A 15,000-nucleotide genomic window follows, 5' to 3' on the forward strand; every position below is an offset into this window, starting at 1 on the left:
GGCGCGCGCCAGAGCCCCCTCCTTGCGGTGGACGCAAGGAGGGTCGAGGACGTGAGGGGTCCGTAAACTCGTAAATTCCCTTGCGCTGCGTCAATGTGGAGCCATAACCAGGCCTTTAGGTTGCGTGTCAATCACGACCCTGTTCTTCAGCCCGCTGTCCTGTCCCAATAGATCCCAATAGATCCCAATAGATCCCTGTCCCATTCACTGTATGTTAAAGGCACAGAGCGTGATACAACAAATGTATTTTGTAGCAATGCCTTGTCCCTCTTTTGTTGAGGATGTAATTATAACATAGTAATGCTGACACTTTCCAAAGTCAATTGATTTGAGTATCAAAGTGTTGATTGCAGAAAATCCGTTTCTGTTTACATCCGATCTAGATTTCGGTTTCTCACTTTATTTTCTCTCCACACAGTCAACAAACTGCAAGACACACACACACACAAAAACACCTCCAAAATAGCTAATTGGTTTTTTCTGTTTTGAATCCATAAATCCATTAGGGAGGTGTGTGTGTGTGTGTGTGTGTGTGTGTGTGTTTTATGTGACAGCAGTGACAAGCAGACACACACACACACACACACACACACACACACACACACACACACACACACACACACACACACACACACACACACACACACACACACACACACACATTTGTCACCCTGTGATTGTAAACCAGCAGGGTGCTCCTGAATGTAACAACTGATACGTGCCCCCCTAACCCCACCCCCACACAAACACTGACACCCCCACACAAACACTGAAACACACACACACACATACACTCACACTCACACTCACACTCTCACTCTGACGTCATATAACTTCCCTCGACTTGTCTGTCATTGTAATCAGGTTGTTAGGGGCTGGCTGGCTGCTGCTGTACTGCCTGATCTTGGTATCTCCCAATCTCCATGATTAGCAATTAGGTGCTACTCAGAGCGTGCTCAGCCAACACAGTAAACACACATCCAAAGATAACACTTTTAGCTAAGAGCTACTTGACTTTGGTCGCATTGGTATACTTGACACTTCAACCATACGTATGGAGCATGTTGCACTCCTTAAGCAACGACAGGCAGTTTAGTGAATCCCCCCCCCGATTCAGGTCGATTTTTTTAATTATCCAATTGCACCACAGAGTTTAGAGAGGGGCCTGCACACCTTGGAAGATTTTTTTTTTTGCAGGTGCAGCTTTTCAAGGTTTCAAATTATGAGCAGTACAAAGAAAGAGCACCACGCTGCTGCTTCACAGTCACCACTTTGTTTCCCGGCGTGCTGACGTTTCCAGTTGTAAACATCGTACCTTTCCCTCCAGGCCTTCCTCTGAAGATTCGACCCCCCAAAAAACACACGGCTTGCTCGCTAGCTAAAGCAATAGTGGCCCTCTCCCCGTACACGTGTGCTGGTTTGGCTCGACGCGGTTTGGCTTTTGGCTCGTCAGCCCAGCACTGACGCGATAAGATCTAAATTTAGGGCTAGCTCCTTGAAGGTGTGCCTTTAACTGACTGCCTTGAGTGGACGACACAACAGCACATCATGTTGTACTTTTGAGTTTTGTATGATAACCCGTCGTGAACGTGATTGATTCCTGCAGGAGACTTTTTTCAGACTGTTTCAGACAGACGTAACACACACAATCATATCCCCGTTGATGAATGATCAATAATATCTCAGTAGCTCATTGAGAGACAATTAATTCTAGATTAGTCTTGGTTACACATTGGACAATGTGTAACACATATTTCCCCGAGTGCCACGCGGTGTCCTTTTAATAAGGAAAAAAAAGACGTTGAATATCAGTATCAGCTAATAGTGTGAATTATTTTCCAATGTCTGGTCTTTAGAACGAGAATAATCGGCGTCGTTCTTCATAGAGGTATTTTGTTTTGCAGGCGAATATTGTCAAACGAAAATCACTGCAGTGCGCTTGTATCCAGACCTTCACTGACCTTTACATTTATGACCTTTAGAATGATAGGAACATTATAGGAAGGAACAAACAATAACAAGCAAGCCATTGAGAACTCTAGCCGTACTCTGCGCGCATGGCGATGCGTCTCAGACGCAAGAACGCACATCATTGTATTTAGTGTTATTGTATTTAGTGTTTCCAATACTGACATCACCGCAACTCTCTCAGAGGCGTGTGTACTGCGCTTTGGCTGACCTCCGGAGATTGCCAATCACAGGCCGTACTTGGCGCGTGTATACTAGTAATGGAAAGACTAATCGGCATTTCATGGTTTGACTCGGAGCAGCAAAAAGGGCCATAGATCTGCCCGGCCTGTTGGAAGACTGGTCATCCACAATGAATGAGTGGGCAGAGTGCCGGCTAGTTGGATAGACGGACAGGTAGGCCATCCGATCATTTCGTCCGGGCACCTTTGGTCAGGGTGTTTCTTTATCGATTGATGTCAGGGTGATTTTAAACAAATATGACGAAAAGAGCTTCTGAAATAGAAAAAATATATATATTTTTTTTTTTACATTTTTTTCATTTGCATATTCTTACTTTCTTATTAACTTGTTTGCATTGCTGAGGAAGCCAGGAACCCCTGGACTGCTGCCCCCTTGTTCCAATTGATTCACCAGACAAACACCTAAAACCTGTCACTTCCTTTGCCTTTGCCCCGGTGGCTCAGAGCGGTACTGCAGTCCTTGGCGATGAAAGCCGGTGGGGGGGGGGGGGGGGGGGGGTTACTCACCCACTTGGCGATGGGACATCCTCTGGAGCTCTTCCCCTCTCTGCCGGTGTACACCACCTTCTCGATCCTGACGGCCTCTCCCTTCTCTCCGTACCTGTGCAGGGGAGGCGAGGACCAGGGTCAGTATGTCTGTCTGTGTAGCCTTAAAGAACTAAGCACAACTAAGCATTTGTTCAAAGATTGATCGGACAACCACGTCATAGTCTGTATACCTCTACGTGTGATAACAGCATTCTGAGGTTGGCAAGGGACATCACCTCAAACACACCAGCCATGTGTTGTGTAGAGAATACAGGTTGCTACCTCCAGGAAGGAGCTGCACAATAAGGTTAGACTAAAGAAGTCCTTTGTCCATCAGTCAACCTTAAGGCTTCATCAGGTAAGCTCAGCGGTGGACATTTGCTCTCATCCGCATGTGTCTATATATGTGTTTTTGTTTTGTTTCCACTGTGTTATGTCGTGTGTAATGTGCATACGTGTTTCTATGCATACAATAGCTGCTGGGTCGCAAGGCAAACATTTCAGCCCGGCTGACAATAAAGTTCTATATATATATATATATATATCATATATCACAAGTTTCTCTTTGTCGTTTTGGGGGACATCATTTTTGGTCTGCAAAGCGACTCCCGGTGAGTTCAGATACAAAGCCACGCAGGAACAGGTGGTCGTTAGGCACATGACTCATGGACCGCTACGGGGACGCAGCCCCGTGGAGTCCGCTGGGAGTCAGTCTCTCTTACTGCTTCATTATCCTGATAAGGTGCTGCTCTGTCGCCGAGAGATCGCCCCGGTAACCAGCCAGAGTTCACATGGGAGATATTGAGATTCACGAGGACACGCGCGGAAGTGCGGCCGAGCATCACAAACCTCTATCATGTTATCACAACCCTTGTGTATATCATGAACAGAAACGGCTAGTATTTTATCACTATCACTAATATCCTAAACATTTGGCATTGAACCTCACAACACCTTTGCTTTGGGGTCTTCCTATTCAGCATTACTGTGCACTGGCCGGTATGAGTGTGTGTGTGTGTGTGTGTGCGTGCATGTGTGCGTGTGCGTGTGTGTGTGTGTGTGTGTGTGAGCAAGAGTAGGGCAGGGGTTCGGTGTGTGTGTTGGGGGGATCCTAAGCTGCCGGCCTTTCCATTCTCCTTCTCAGTTACCTGTCACTCCTAAAGCATCAGCCCTGAGGGGTATTAGTGTGTGTGTGCGTCAGCATCCACCCACATGAAGTTGGTTCTGGTGTGGGGGGTTCCTGTCTCGACAGGGGGGGGGGGGGGCTGGCCAGGGGTCAGGGTTTGCATCAGAGGTCATCCGAGGGCCAAGCAAGGCTTTAGATTTTACGTCACCCATCAAACCAACAAAAGGGGTCTTCCCCCCCGGAGCCCCCCCCCCCCCCCCCCCTCCTTCGGGTCCCCGCGGCCCCTCTGGAGACCGATTCACCGCTGAGTCACCGCTCTCCACGCATGCCCTCAGCCTGAACAATGGACGGCCGTAAAGAGCTGCAAACTGTGGCGCCAAATCCCAGCAGCTCGTAGCTGTCACACAACCCTCCTGCCTGTCACACGCTTGTCTCAGCGTAGGTTTGCACAACAGGCTAACTCTGAACAAATCTTTAAATGAACCATGCAAGTGTGTCTGAATAATAAGCGCGACTTAAAGTTCTGAAGCGTGACGACTCGAGCGACCGATAACGTCGTCCATACCTCCAAGTAATCACTGACAAGAAGCACGCGTATCAAACTTCAAGTTTAAGAAAAGATCAATTCATACGGGTTACTGATATGGATATATAACATCATCTTGAATGTCCATTTCAATCCTGCTCTCGCTGCTTCTTCACTTCTTGGTAATACTGTCTCTCTCCGTCTCACTCCCTGCGTTATTGTGTATATCTCTCCATTCTTCTCTTTTTACATCTGCAGGGCCTTCTGATGCAGCTGATATTTCCTGTTTCCTCAGCCAGATTCTAGGTCACAGATTCCCCCGAGGGCAGAAGGAGTGAAACCAGCAGAGAGAACGAGGAGAGCAGAGGAAAGCTCCAGGCCACAGCCGACAGAGAGACAGAGAGACAGAGAGACAGAGAGACAGAGAGACAAGAGAGAGAGACGAGAGAGAGAGAGAGAGAGAGAGAGAGAGAGAGAGAGAGAGAGAGAGAGAGAGAGAGAGAGAGAGAGAGAGAGAGAAGACAGAGAGACAGAGAGAGACAAGATAGAGAGAGAGAGAGACAAGACAGAGAGAGAGAGACAGAGACAGAGAGAGAGACAAGACAGAGAGACAAAGAGAGAGACAGAGAGAGAGACAGAGAGAGAGACAGAGAGAGATGGAGAGATAAAGAGCGATTGAAGTAGAGGAAGGGAGGGACAGATGGAGAGAGAGATGAAAGGGGAGGGAGGGGAGGGGACAAAGAGAGGAATAGAGAGAGAGAGAGAGTGTTAGTGTGATGTGATGTCACACCTATGAAATGCTAGAAGGATGCTAGCCCACAGCTATGAAATGCTAGCCCCCCAGCTTGCAGCAGTGTTAATAATCAGAAGAAGGGTACTCTGTATTGCATTCAGTGTGTGTGTGTGTGTGTGTGTGTGTGTGTGTGTGTGTGTGTGTGTGTGTGTGTGTGTGTGTGTGTGTGTGTGTAAACAAAGGGAGGGGTGGAGGGTAAAAATGGTTGCCATGCCAACAATGTGTAACACAGGTGCAATACTAGCAAGACAAGGAGAGGGGACAGGGGGAGAGGGGACAGGTGGAGAGGGGACAGGGGGAGAGGGGACAGGGGGAGACGTGGGACAGGGGGAGAGGGGACAGGGGGAGACGTGGGACAGGGGGAGAGGGGACAGGGGGAGAGGGGACAGGGGGAGAGGGGACAGGGGGAGACGTGGGACAGGGGGAGAGGGGACAGGGGGAGACGTGGGACAGGGGGAGAGGGGACAGGGGGAGAGGGGACAGGGGGAGACGTGGGACAGGGGGAGACGTGGGAGAGGACGAGCGATCAGAAGGATTCCCACCTGGTCTCCATCAGTTCCCGTATGGAGGCGACAGTCGGGCCAGACCCCAGGTGGTTGTAGTACGGACCCTCGTCCTTCTCCAGGATTTGCTCTACGAGAGGGAAGAACCAGTGAAAAAATGTTAAAAAAAAGAATTTCCCACTTTCAAGACACTTTCATCCACAGTCTTTTTCCTCAGATACGTTCATTCTGATACTTCTACTACACTCTTCTGGTTTGATGCGACGGATCATGATTTGAATGGCGAGGTTCTCCACGATTGAACGTGTTTATACGTGTTGGTTGACTAAATAATACTTTTATTATTATTAATAATAATAATAATAAAAAACAAGTGTTAGAATGATAATACATCAAAGATTGTATAGCGCTTTTTAAAATACTACGAGACGTTTCACAGAGTGAACACGCAGAGTCAAAGGGTACTACCTGTGGACGAACTGGTGGCACAAGAAGATGAAGAACTGCAGTATTTGAAGTATTTCAGTGTTTAATGAGAAGGGGATTAGACATTATCTTTCTGAGGTCACAAAGGCACGCATGGGAAAGGGGTTGGGGGGGAGGGGGGGGTTGCATGGGAGGAGAACACAGCTCCAGCTGCTCCAGGGAATGGTGGAGAACCAGACGGAACGCCTGTGAGTGTAGGGGGTTTCAAATGCTCTGTAGGCAAATGAATTGTGCATTGGCGTGTGATCTGGTCAGTGCACTCATTTGAATTCAACAAGACTACATTGTTAGGCGGCAAACTGCCATTGAAAACAGTTTTTTTTTCAATTCCCTCTCTGCGCCCTAGTATTACTGCCTCCATGTGCTGCTCATTATTTGTCCCGTATATATTACTGTTATGTTATAAATACTTACGTTTAAAACACACAGTATAGCACAGGCGTGTTACAATCACTGTAGAAATACTGCCGAGCAATCGTACTCCGAGTCCAGGTTGTTCACAAAGGTTGCTGAGGATTAATTTGCGGTGTGCAACGGGCGCCAGCGTTCGCCGCCAAGCCAAACTCACTGCAATGTAAACAGTGTGTGTGTGTGTGTGTGTGTGTGTGTGTGTGTGTGTGTGTGCGCGCGCGCGCCGCTGTCTGTCACACTCGGCCGTGTGTCCTGAGGTCACATTCCCCTTTTTTACGACGAGTGGGAGGAGCCAGGGGTGTGGCCCCCCCCCCCCGAGCAGGAAGCAGCCTAGTCATAACAAATTCCAGCGGGAGATTAAAGCCGCCCGCGTATTAACGTGGAGCATTAAGGCCGGTAATCTGAAGGCCTGTGGTTGAAGTACACATACACGCTTCCCTACAGCTGCCGGCCCCCCCACAGAGTATTCACTCTGCGTGCTTTAGGGACAACGGAGGTCTTGGTTCTTAACCAACGCAGGCTCTCGTGGAGGCAGGCTCAGGCTGCCTCGGGGATTAGGGCGGAAGACTCAATCTCCTCTCTTTGTGCCCCGGCATTGTATACCGTGTGTATACGTTTCTGTACGTTTAATACAGTATGAATGAATCGGTGCGTTATTCAACTGACTTTATTTTTCTTTGTTTTCAACAGTTTCAAAGAGCATCCCACACATACAAGGAGACATTATTTATAGATGCCACCTCCATGAATATTTCAGGGGGAAAGCATTAAGCAGGTGGATTTGCTTTATCTGTCGTGTGAGGCGCGTGGAGACTGCATATTAAATTGTAAATACCGGTGGAATATTATAGCCGTGTGTGTGGTAGGGTTACCAACGTCACTGTATGTGATTGCTTACAGATCCTGACATTTCCTGTCTGGGATTAACAAAGCACATTTTCTTTTACCACTGTGCTGAAATTGTAACTGACCAGAGAGAGCCAAAGTAGGGCTAAAGTGACAAAGCTTAGGTATTCTGAGGTATTCTAAGACTATACAATGGAAAATCGCACACACACCATTCAATCCTGTCCTAAGTTCCTACTGAAATAATTATAACGTAAAGGAAACACTACCCTGAGAGTCACTGGAACATAAGTCTCCATACACAGTGACATAACGAGTGTGGTCAGCGTGGACCAGGGGTTGTAAACGTTGCTCTACTGCAGCCACTATCCCCTCTCAACCCCCCCCCCGGCCTGACAAAGGGCCGAGCGAGCGCCTTCTGCTCTGATAGGCCGGTCTGTCACAGCCCGGGCCGACACAATAGGCCCCCCCCCCCCCCCCCCCCCCCTTCTCCCAGCCCACTGTTACTCTCCGCCACAATCCCCAGAGCCTCCCACTGTTACAGGCCGGGGTGGACCGTACTGTATCCCCTGGGCGCAGCGAGCCACACGCCCCTGGCAACGCCGCCCCCACATCACATTCTCAGACACAGTCAGCCGGGAGCCCAGGACGAGGTGCTGGGGTGGAAGGGGAGCCCGTCACCTGATGTCGGGGTGGGGATGGGATGGGGGGTGGGGTGGGGGGGTGGGGGGGGGCTTGGGGTGGCACTGATGTAATTACTTGATCCCCACTTCCTCTGCATTGCAATAGGTGGGAGGGGATATGCTAATCGTGATCATAGTGGCAGGATGCTAGCTCTGCTGGGGTCGAGTTGTGCTCAGAGTGCTGGCGGATAGGAAGTGTTTGTTGTCGTTAGATAAGGTGCGTTAGTGTTGTGTAGGATTGGAGATTGTGTTCATGTGTTGTTGTGTTGTGTTAAAACGGTGTGTTCTGCTGAACTCTGTAATCTAATAATATGAGCTGAAACACTCGTACTGTTTGTATCCGTTCCCATTCCATGCATGGCTTACAATCAGTTTGACTGTGTACTGTTATGTCTTTACTGGAGAATCTTAGCTCAGCGTTGCATTGACAACCCCAACGTATTTGTATTTTAATGCACACAGCAGTAAGCTTGCCTACTCACCAACACAGTCACAGACGGGGAACTCTGCCTGCAGATCCTTTGCCGGCGTGTCCAGGAGGTTCTTGGTGGGCGTGTCCAGGTAGCGTAGAGGGGATTCCAGGAAACCCCGGAGGGACGGCGAGCAGGGTAGACTATCCTTAGTGGGCGTGTCTTCCTCCGAGTAACAGGTGGTGGACAGCACCGCCAGCCCGCCAGAAGTCTCGATCTTCATGCGTTTGGGCAGCGGCGAGAAGGGCATGTTGAACGGGTCTTCAAGGGCCTTGGGCTGCTGCTGCTGCTGCTCCAGGAGAGCCTGCTGAGTCTGCACAGAGAGCGCCTGGTCCCCGGGGCGCTGCTCCTGTGCAGGGTTTACGTCAGAGGGCAGGCTCGAGGCTGCTTCACATTGGCTCCCTGTGTTGTTTGCGTCGACTTCCATCTCTTGTCCTGCTGGATCGGGCTCAGAGCTGGGTGGGGCGGAGAGGCCGAGAGGTTCGGCCGTTCGGCCGTTCGATGACAACGAGAACCCGTCAGGTCCTGAGTTAGTGTTGACATGACACTCGCCTTCAACTGCGTTAGCTGCTGTCGGGACTTGCTCCATGGGCTGGCTTGCAGGGAGCACTGGAGCCGGTGAATCCCCGAATTCTGCCTCAAACTGGAGCATCAGGTCTTCATACTTTGGGTCAACGTGGTTGAGGCTTGGTAACTGTGAGGTGCTGGATGTAGAGGTAAGAGGTGTGGTGATGCTGGGGGTAGCGCTGCTGTCAGTAGGGGCTGTGCCATCAGTCTCTCTCTTAAGATGGGTTTCGGGGCCAGCAGGCTGGATTGGAGGACCCATGGGAGCCGGAGTGTTGTCTAACAAGGCAGGAGCAGTAGAGGAGGTGTTAATCAGTGGGCTGGATGTGGATACCTGAGAGCTGGCTGGGGCAGGGAGGCCTGCAGCCACAGCCTGAGAGGGAAGGCTTGGAAGGGGCAGAGAGGGGAAGGAACCAGCTGGCAGACTGGCTTGGAACGGGGCTCTGACTGGAGCGTGGGGCGAGGGTTTCTGTACACTGATCTGATTCTGAGGCAGGAAGGTTGGCAAGGAGGCTTTCTGCTTGGTCTTCTTGATAACTATTGGTTTGGGTTTGGGCAACTGAGGTGTGGTCTTCTTCTTCTTGGGCTCCTTGGTCTCCTGTTTGATTGTTAGCGGGATCATTCCTTCAGGTCCAACTTGAGGCCACCACTTTTTTAGATTTTGGCAAGCCGTCGGAGACCGCTCGTCGAGACCCCCGGAGCCAGGGGCGTGGTTCGAAAAGAGGTTCCTCTTGTAGGTGAGATGCTGCTGCAGTGCTGCCTGAGTTGAGTGACAAATTGCTGCTTGGCCAGGAGACAACGGTGGCCCCGAGTAGTGCTGGCCCTGTTGACCATTCATTTTGCCATAATGTCCCATGGTGGCAATGTTATGGTAATACTCCCCCGAGTCTGGCTCCTGCTTTATCCTGGCAGACCCTGGATGGACCTGGGCCTGAAAATTCTCACTTGGGCTATATTGGTGTTGGACAGGATGCTTGAAGCGAGCTTTGCCTATCTTTCCACTGGTGTCCCCCAGCAACTGTTTGAGCTCTGACATGGGGTCTATGCTGACGTTGGGCGGAACTGAGTTTGCGGGCATCCACTGGTTCCTCTGGGTGGTGGGGCCCGCACCGGAGCCCTCCTGCCACTGCTGGGGATGTGGGCTGTAGCCCGGGGGTTTCCCTTGGCTCGGAAAGCAAGAGTTAGAGGATGGAAGAGGGGAGGTGTGGGCCGGCTGACCCTGGGACTGGGGTCTGTTTTGCTCCCAGGACACCATGGCCTCTTGGCTGGGGTTTAGACCGGGTGGGACGGATTGTGAACGTGAGGACAGGTGGGGGCTCTGGGAGGATGGGTAGAAGTGAGTTCCATTCTGAGGCTTGGAAGGGTGATTATGAGCATGCGGGTAATGCTGATGGATGTGACCTGGCATTGACGCCTGGCCCTGAGAGCCAGCAGCCTGTGGACCGGTGCCAGACAATTGGGTCAGAGCCTCTATAGCGATGGCTGTCTGGAGGCTGACATTCTTTTCCTTGGCTATAGAGAGCACCTGTGGGGAGCAGGGAATAGGAGCTTTGGTGCAGGGTAGAGTACCTGGATGGGATCCTTGGTGCCCTTGATGCTGCTGGTACGGAGTGGGGACAGTATGAACGGAGTGGGCTCCGTTCATCGGGTGCTGGGGTTGAGGAAAGTGGTGGGGTTGTTGAAGATCAGGCTGCTGTAAGTGGGGAGCCACTCTCTTTATTTTGCAGGGCACGTTATCCTCATTGGCAGCCATCTTGATCTTCTTCTGCAGCCACTCCAGGTAGTCGGGGCAGTCGGGTCCATCACAGTCACAGTTGGGGGGTTTGTGCCCGTGCTTGGCCTGGCTCAGTGCGGTCTGTAAAGTGTTAATGTCTTCCGGAGACTTGACCCCTCCTTTAGGAGTGCCAGCGGTTGTCCTGGCGTCCACGCCATCAGAGTCCATCTCCTGGGAGAACTTTTCATACAGCTTGGTGGGGTTGGGCTTCACCGGGGTGGCAGTGCAGGAGGACGAGGACGGGGCCAAGGAGCCCAGGCTAGCGGAGAAAGCCACGAGGTTGCGGGCGTCCTCCATGTCCGCTTGGTGGACGGGCTCACCGGGAGCCGCACCACCCTGACTCCTCCAGCAGGACAGCTGCTGCTGGGGGTCGCCGAACTTGTCCTGTCCCGGGGGTATGCTCCCTGCCCTTCGCTGCTCCGACTCCTTGGAGGGATCCTCATTGTTTGGGTAGCGCCTCGCCCCATTGGCCCGTTCCAGGCTCAGCATGCCTTCCTGGAGGCGGTCATGTGACCCAATTTCCATCTGGCCTCCTGTTCTGGGGCCATCCAACGAATCAGCTTCCAGAACAGTCTAAAGGAGGAGTAAGGAGAGAGATCGAGAGCGTCAGTCATGACAGATTAGGATTCCATCAACTTTTAAAATCCCTAAGTACATCTGACATTAGACAAGCATGACAGCATGGGGAGGAGTGGGAGGAACAGGCACACACACAACTCAAGTACAAAAATCTGGTACAAAATAAAAAAACACAGCCCTAGGAAATCCCACGGTGATGTAACACAAACGTCAACAAGTGTGTCTCGTATACCAATACTATACAGATCCCTGCAACACACTAGGAATAAACATGTACCCCATCTGTTATATAATATATATATAAACAGAATAAATAATCACTGATAAAAATGTAGGATATAACTGTTTAGGTTGTTTAACTCAATTAATTTACAAAGAGAAATGGGGTTGAGAAATTAGGGTTATTTAGTCTCTACTTGGTCACACAGAACATTCACCGTTACCGGTAAAGGAAGTAAAACACAATTGCTTTGCAGAAGTCCTTACACAACAGGCCAGTGTTGGAGTCACAAGTCCATGAACTGTGAGATCACTTGATTTCTGTGAATCTGTGTACTGGTAAATGAACATCGTCATGTATTTTCCTGTTTAAACAACACATAATATACTTTATTCTGCCCTGCTTGAGCTTATAAACCATTCAACCATTCTCTATTTATCTCATAAACCTTTTTTATGAGCGAGGTAGGATAAATAAATGGCTCAAACTTTGAACGCGGACCAATAATACCTGGGCCCAAGCTATTGTCCCTACCCGGTGGAGGTAACACTTCATAACTGACATAACTGAATTCAACAATTTGAAATATGACGATGACGCTATTTAGCAGACACTTTCACTCAAAGCAACTGAAGGAGCGTTTGAGGTTACGCATCTTTCTCAAGGAGGCCGACCTGTAAGCTGCAGACGCTCAGAAGCAGCTTGTGTGAGAGCAAGAAACAAAGCCACAAGGCTTTATAAACCTAGAAAAACTAGAACTATAATTGTTGTTGTCATTGCAACCGCAATATGGCTCCGGCGTGATCTGACATAAAGGAGGACAACGTCTGGAGAAGAATGACCTCATTCACAGTACGACCTATGTTTAAAGTGAATTAATAGGAAGCTAAAAAAGATATACAGAAATATGACACAAAAAATGCAATGGGAAGTCAAATCAGTTTAAGTACATAGTGTGAGTTACTCTGCAGTCGGCTATGGGCCACCTAGTTGGTGTTTATGACACAAGACGTGGCTAAATGTTAATTTGAAACACCTCATCTGTTGGCAATAAGTTATCCAGAGTTAGTGTTGGGGTGGGTTCAAGAAGCCGTAGTGTTTCAAAGTCTATCTGGAGGAATCATTGACAGGGTCCAGGAGGGCGCTACCTCAAGCCTAACATAGCAACTCAAAATACTGTCTGATGTTATAGCAGAGCTAAAAGGGGACGGGGACACACACACACACACACACACACACACACACACACACACACACACACACACACACACACACACACACACACAACACACACAACACACGCTCCAGCTGGCACGATGCCAAGCTTCGTAGGACATGAAAGGCACAAAGACTAAAAAAAACAGATGAATAACCCACTACTCAAACATCCACACAGCCAGATCCCCAGCACCACCACCGGCAAGCATGCAGTCTGGAGTCTGGACCTCAGAACCACCCGAAACAACCCCAAGAAAAACAAACCAAACCCCATGAATGTCACCTTGTTGTTAGCAACAAATCTAAAACGGGTACATGGGTCAGAGAGGAATGGACTTCCCCAGGCTTGGAGCTCCAGTCCAGTCCAGTCGGGGGGGGGGGGGGGGGTTGCGGTGGGGCGTAACACGTCGCCGCGGCTTATTGTTTCAAGTCTCCAGCAGAGGCCTGATTACATTTCATTCATCACAACGCCAGCATGCTCCAGTCCTTTCACTTCCCACACCTTCTGTGCTTCTGTGTTTCTACTGGCTGTGATGTGGGAGGGGGGAGGGGGAGAGGGGGAGGGGGGTGGATTCAGGGGGGGGGGAGGGAGAAGAGGGGGCGTAGCAGGAGATGGGGTGTGTGAGTATGGACGGAGAGAGAGGAGGGGGGGAGAGGGGGGGTCCAGTCAACAGCCGGTGTGCAATACGACAGAATCCTCATGTCTGAACTATCAGCAGGATCAGATGGCCCAGAAGCGAGGGGTGAGGGGGAGGGGGGGGGGGGGGGGGAGGGGAGGAGGGGGGGGGGGGGGGAGGGGTTTGGGGGGGTTAGTGGGTGAGTCGGTTGTGTGAATCCTGAAGAGTGGAAGAAGAACCAGGGAACCAGGGGGAGGCCACTGGTTCCAGGCCACTCCCCCCCGCCCCCTCCGCCCCCCCCGCCCCTGCGTCGTGGGAGTCAATCTAACCGGTGAGGTGAGGTACGCGGACCCCCCCCCCCCCCCGTCGGTCGGCACCCGGGGGGCCTGGGAACAGAGCAGTGCTCCGTGTCCTTGGTGCCCCCGTGACGTGACGGACTCAGCGCTGTGACGAAGCAGACCGCATGCTCCCACAAATATGTACACATAACACGCCTCTAACTACTACTGCTGCCGCCGCTGCCGCGGCTGTAGTAGTAGCCGCTGCTGCTGCCAGCGCAGCGCGTTCAAGAAGTGAGCTGGATTATGTTCATTGTTGTTTTTGTTACCATTGCTATTACTACTACTACTACTATAAGTACTACAACCACCACTATAACTACTACTACTACTACTACTACTACAACCACTATAACTACTACTACTACTACTACTACCACTATAACTACTACTACTACTACTACTACTACTACAACCACCACTATAACTACTACTACTATAACTACTATACTACTACTACTACTGCTACTACTACTACTACTATAACTACTACAACCACCACTATAACTACTATACTACTACTACTACTACTACTACTACAACCACTATAACTACTACTACTACAACCACCACTATAACTACTACTACTACTACTACAACCACCACTATAACTACTACTACTACTACTACTACTACTATAACTACTACTATAACTAATACTACTACTACTACTACTATTACTATTACTACCACCACCATAACTAGCACTACTACTAGTACAACTACTACTAGTACATGCTTCAAGTTCAACGGGTTCAACCATGTGCAATATTAAAGTAATTACTATTATGACACTACTAATACTATACCATTACTACAGCTACTACCAACACCAGAACTAACACTACTACTACTACTACAATACTACTATAACTACTACTACTACTACTACTACCACCACTATAACTACTACTACTACCACCACCACTATAACTACTACAACCACCACTATAACTACTACTACTACTACCACCACTTTAACTACTACTACTACAACCACCACTATAACTACTACCACCACCACTATAACTACTACAACCACCACTATAACTACTACTACTACAACCACCACTATAACTACTACTACTACTACCACCACCACTATAAC

The 15,000-nt window shown here is 49.9% G+C and overlaps 1 protein-coding gene across 1 annotated transcript in view; it reads right to left on the bottom strand.

The window, feature by feature from the left end:
- Positions 1-15,000, bottom strand: part of tet3 (tet methylcytosine dioxygenase 3) — a 21,567-nt gene that overhangs the window by 675 nt on the left and 5,892 nt on the right. The window contains exons 2-4 of the mRNA XM_084468140.1: positions 8,595-11,493; positions 5,726-5,816; positions 2,620-2,811 (exon numbers count right to left, since the gene is read on the bottom strand). Of these exons, the coding sequence (XP_084324266.1) occupies positions 2,620-2,811; positions 5,726-5,816; positions 8,595-11,493 (3,182 nt within the window). The remainder of the gene's footprint in view (positions 1-2,619; positions 2,812-5,725; positions 5,817-8,594; positions 11,494-15,000) is intronic.

The sequence above is a fragment of the Micromesistius poutassou genome, assembly GCF_964030765.1.
Source record: "Micromesistius poutassou genome assembly, chromosome: 5".
NCBI classification, from domain to species: Eukaryota; Metazoa; Chordata; class Actinopteri; order Gadiformes; family Gadidae; genus Micromesistius; species Micromesistius poutassou.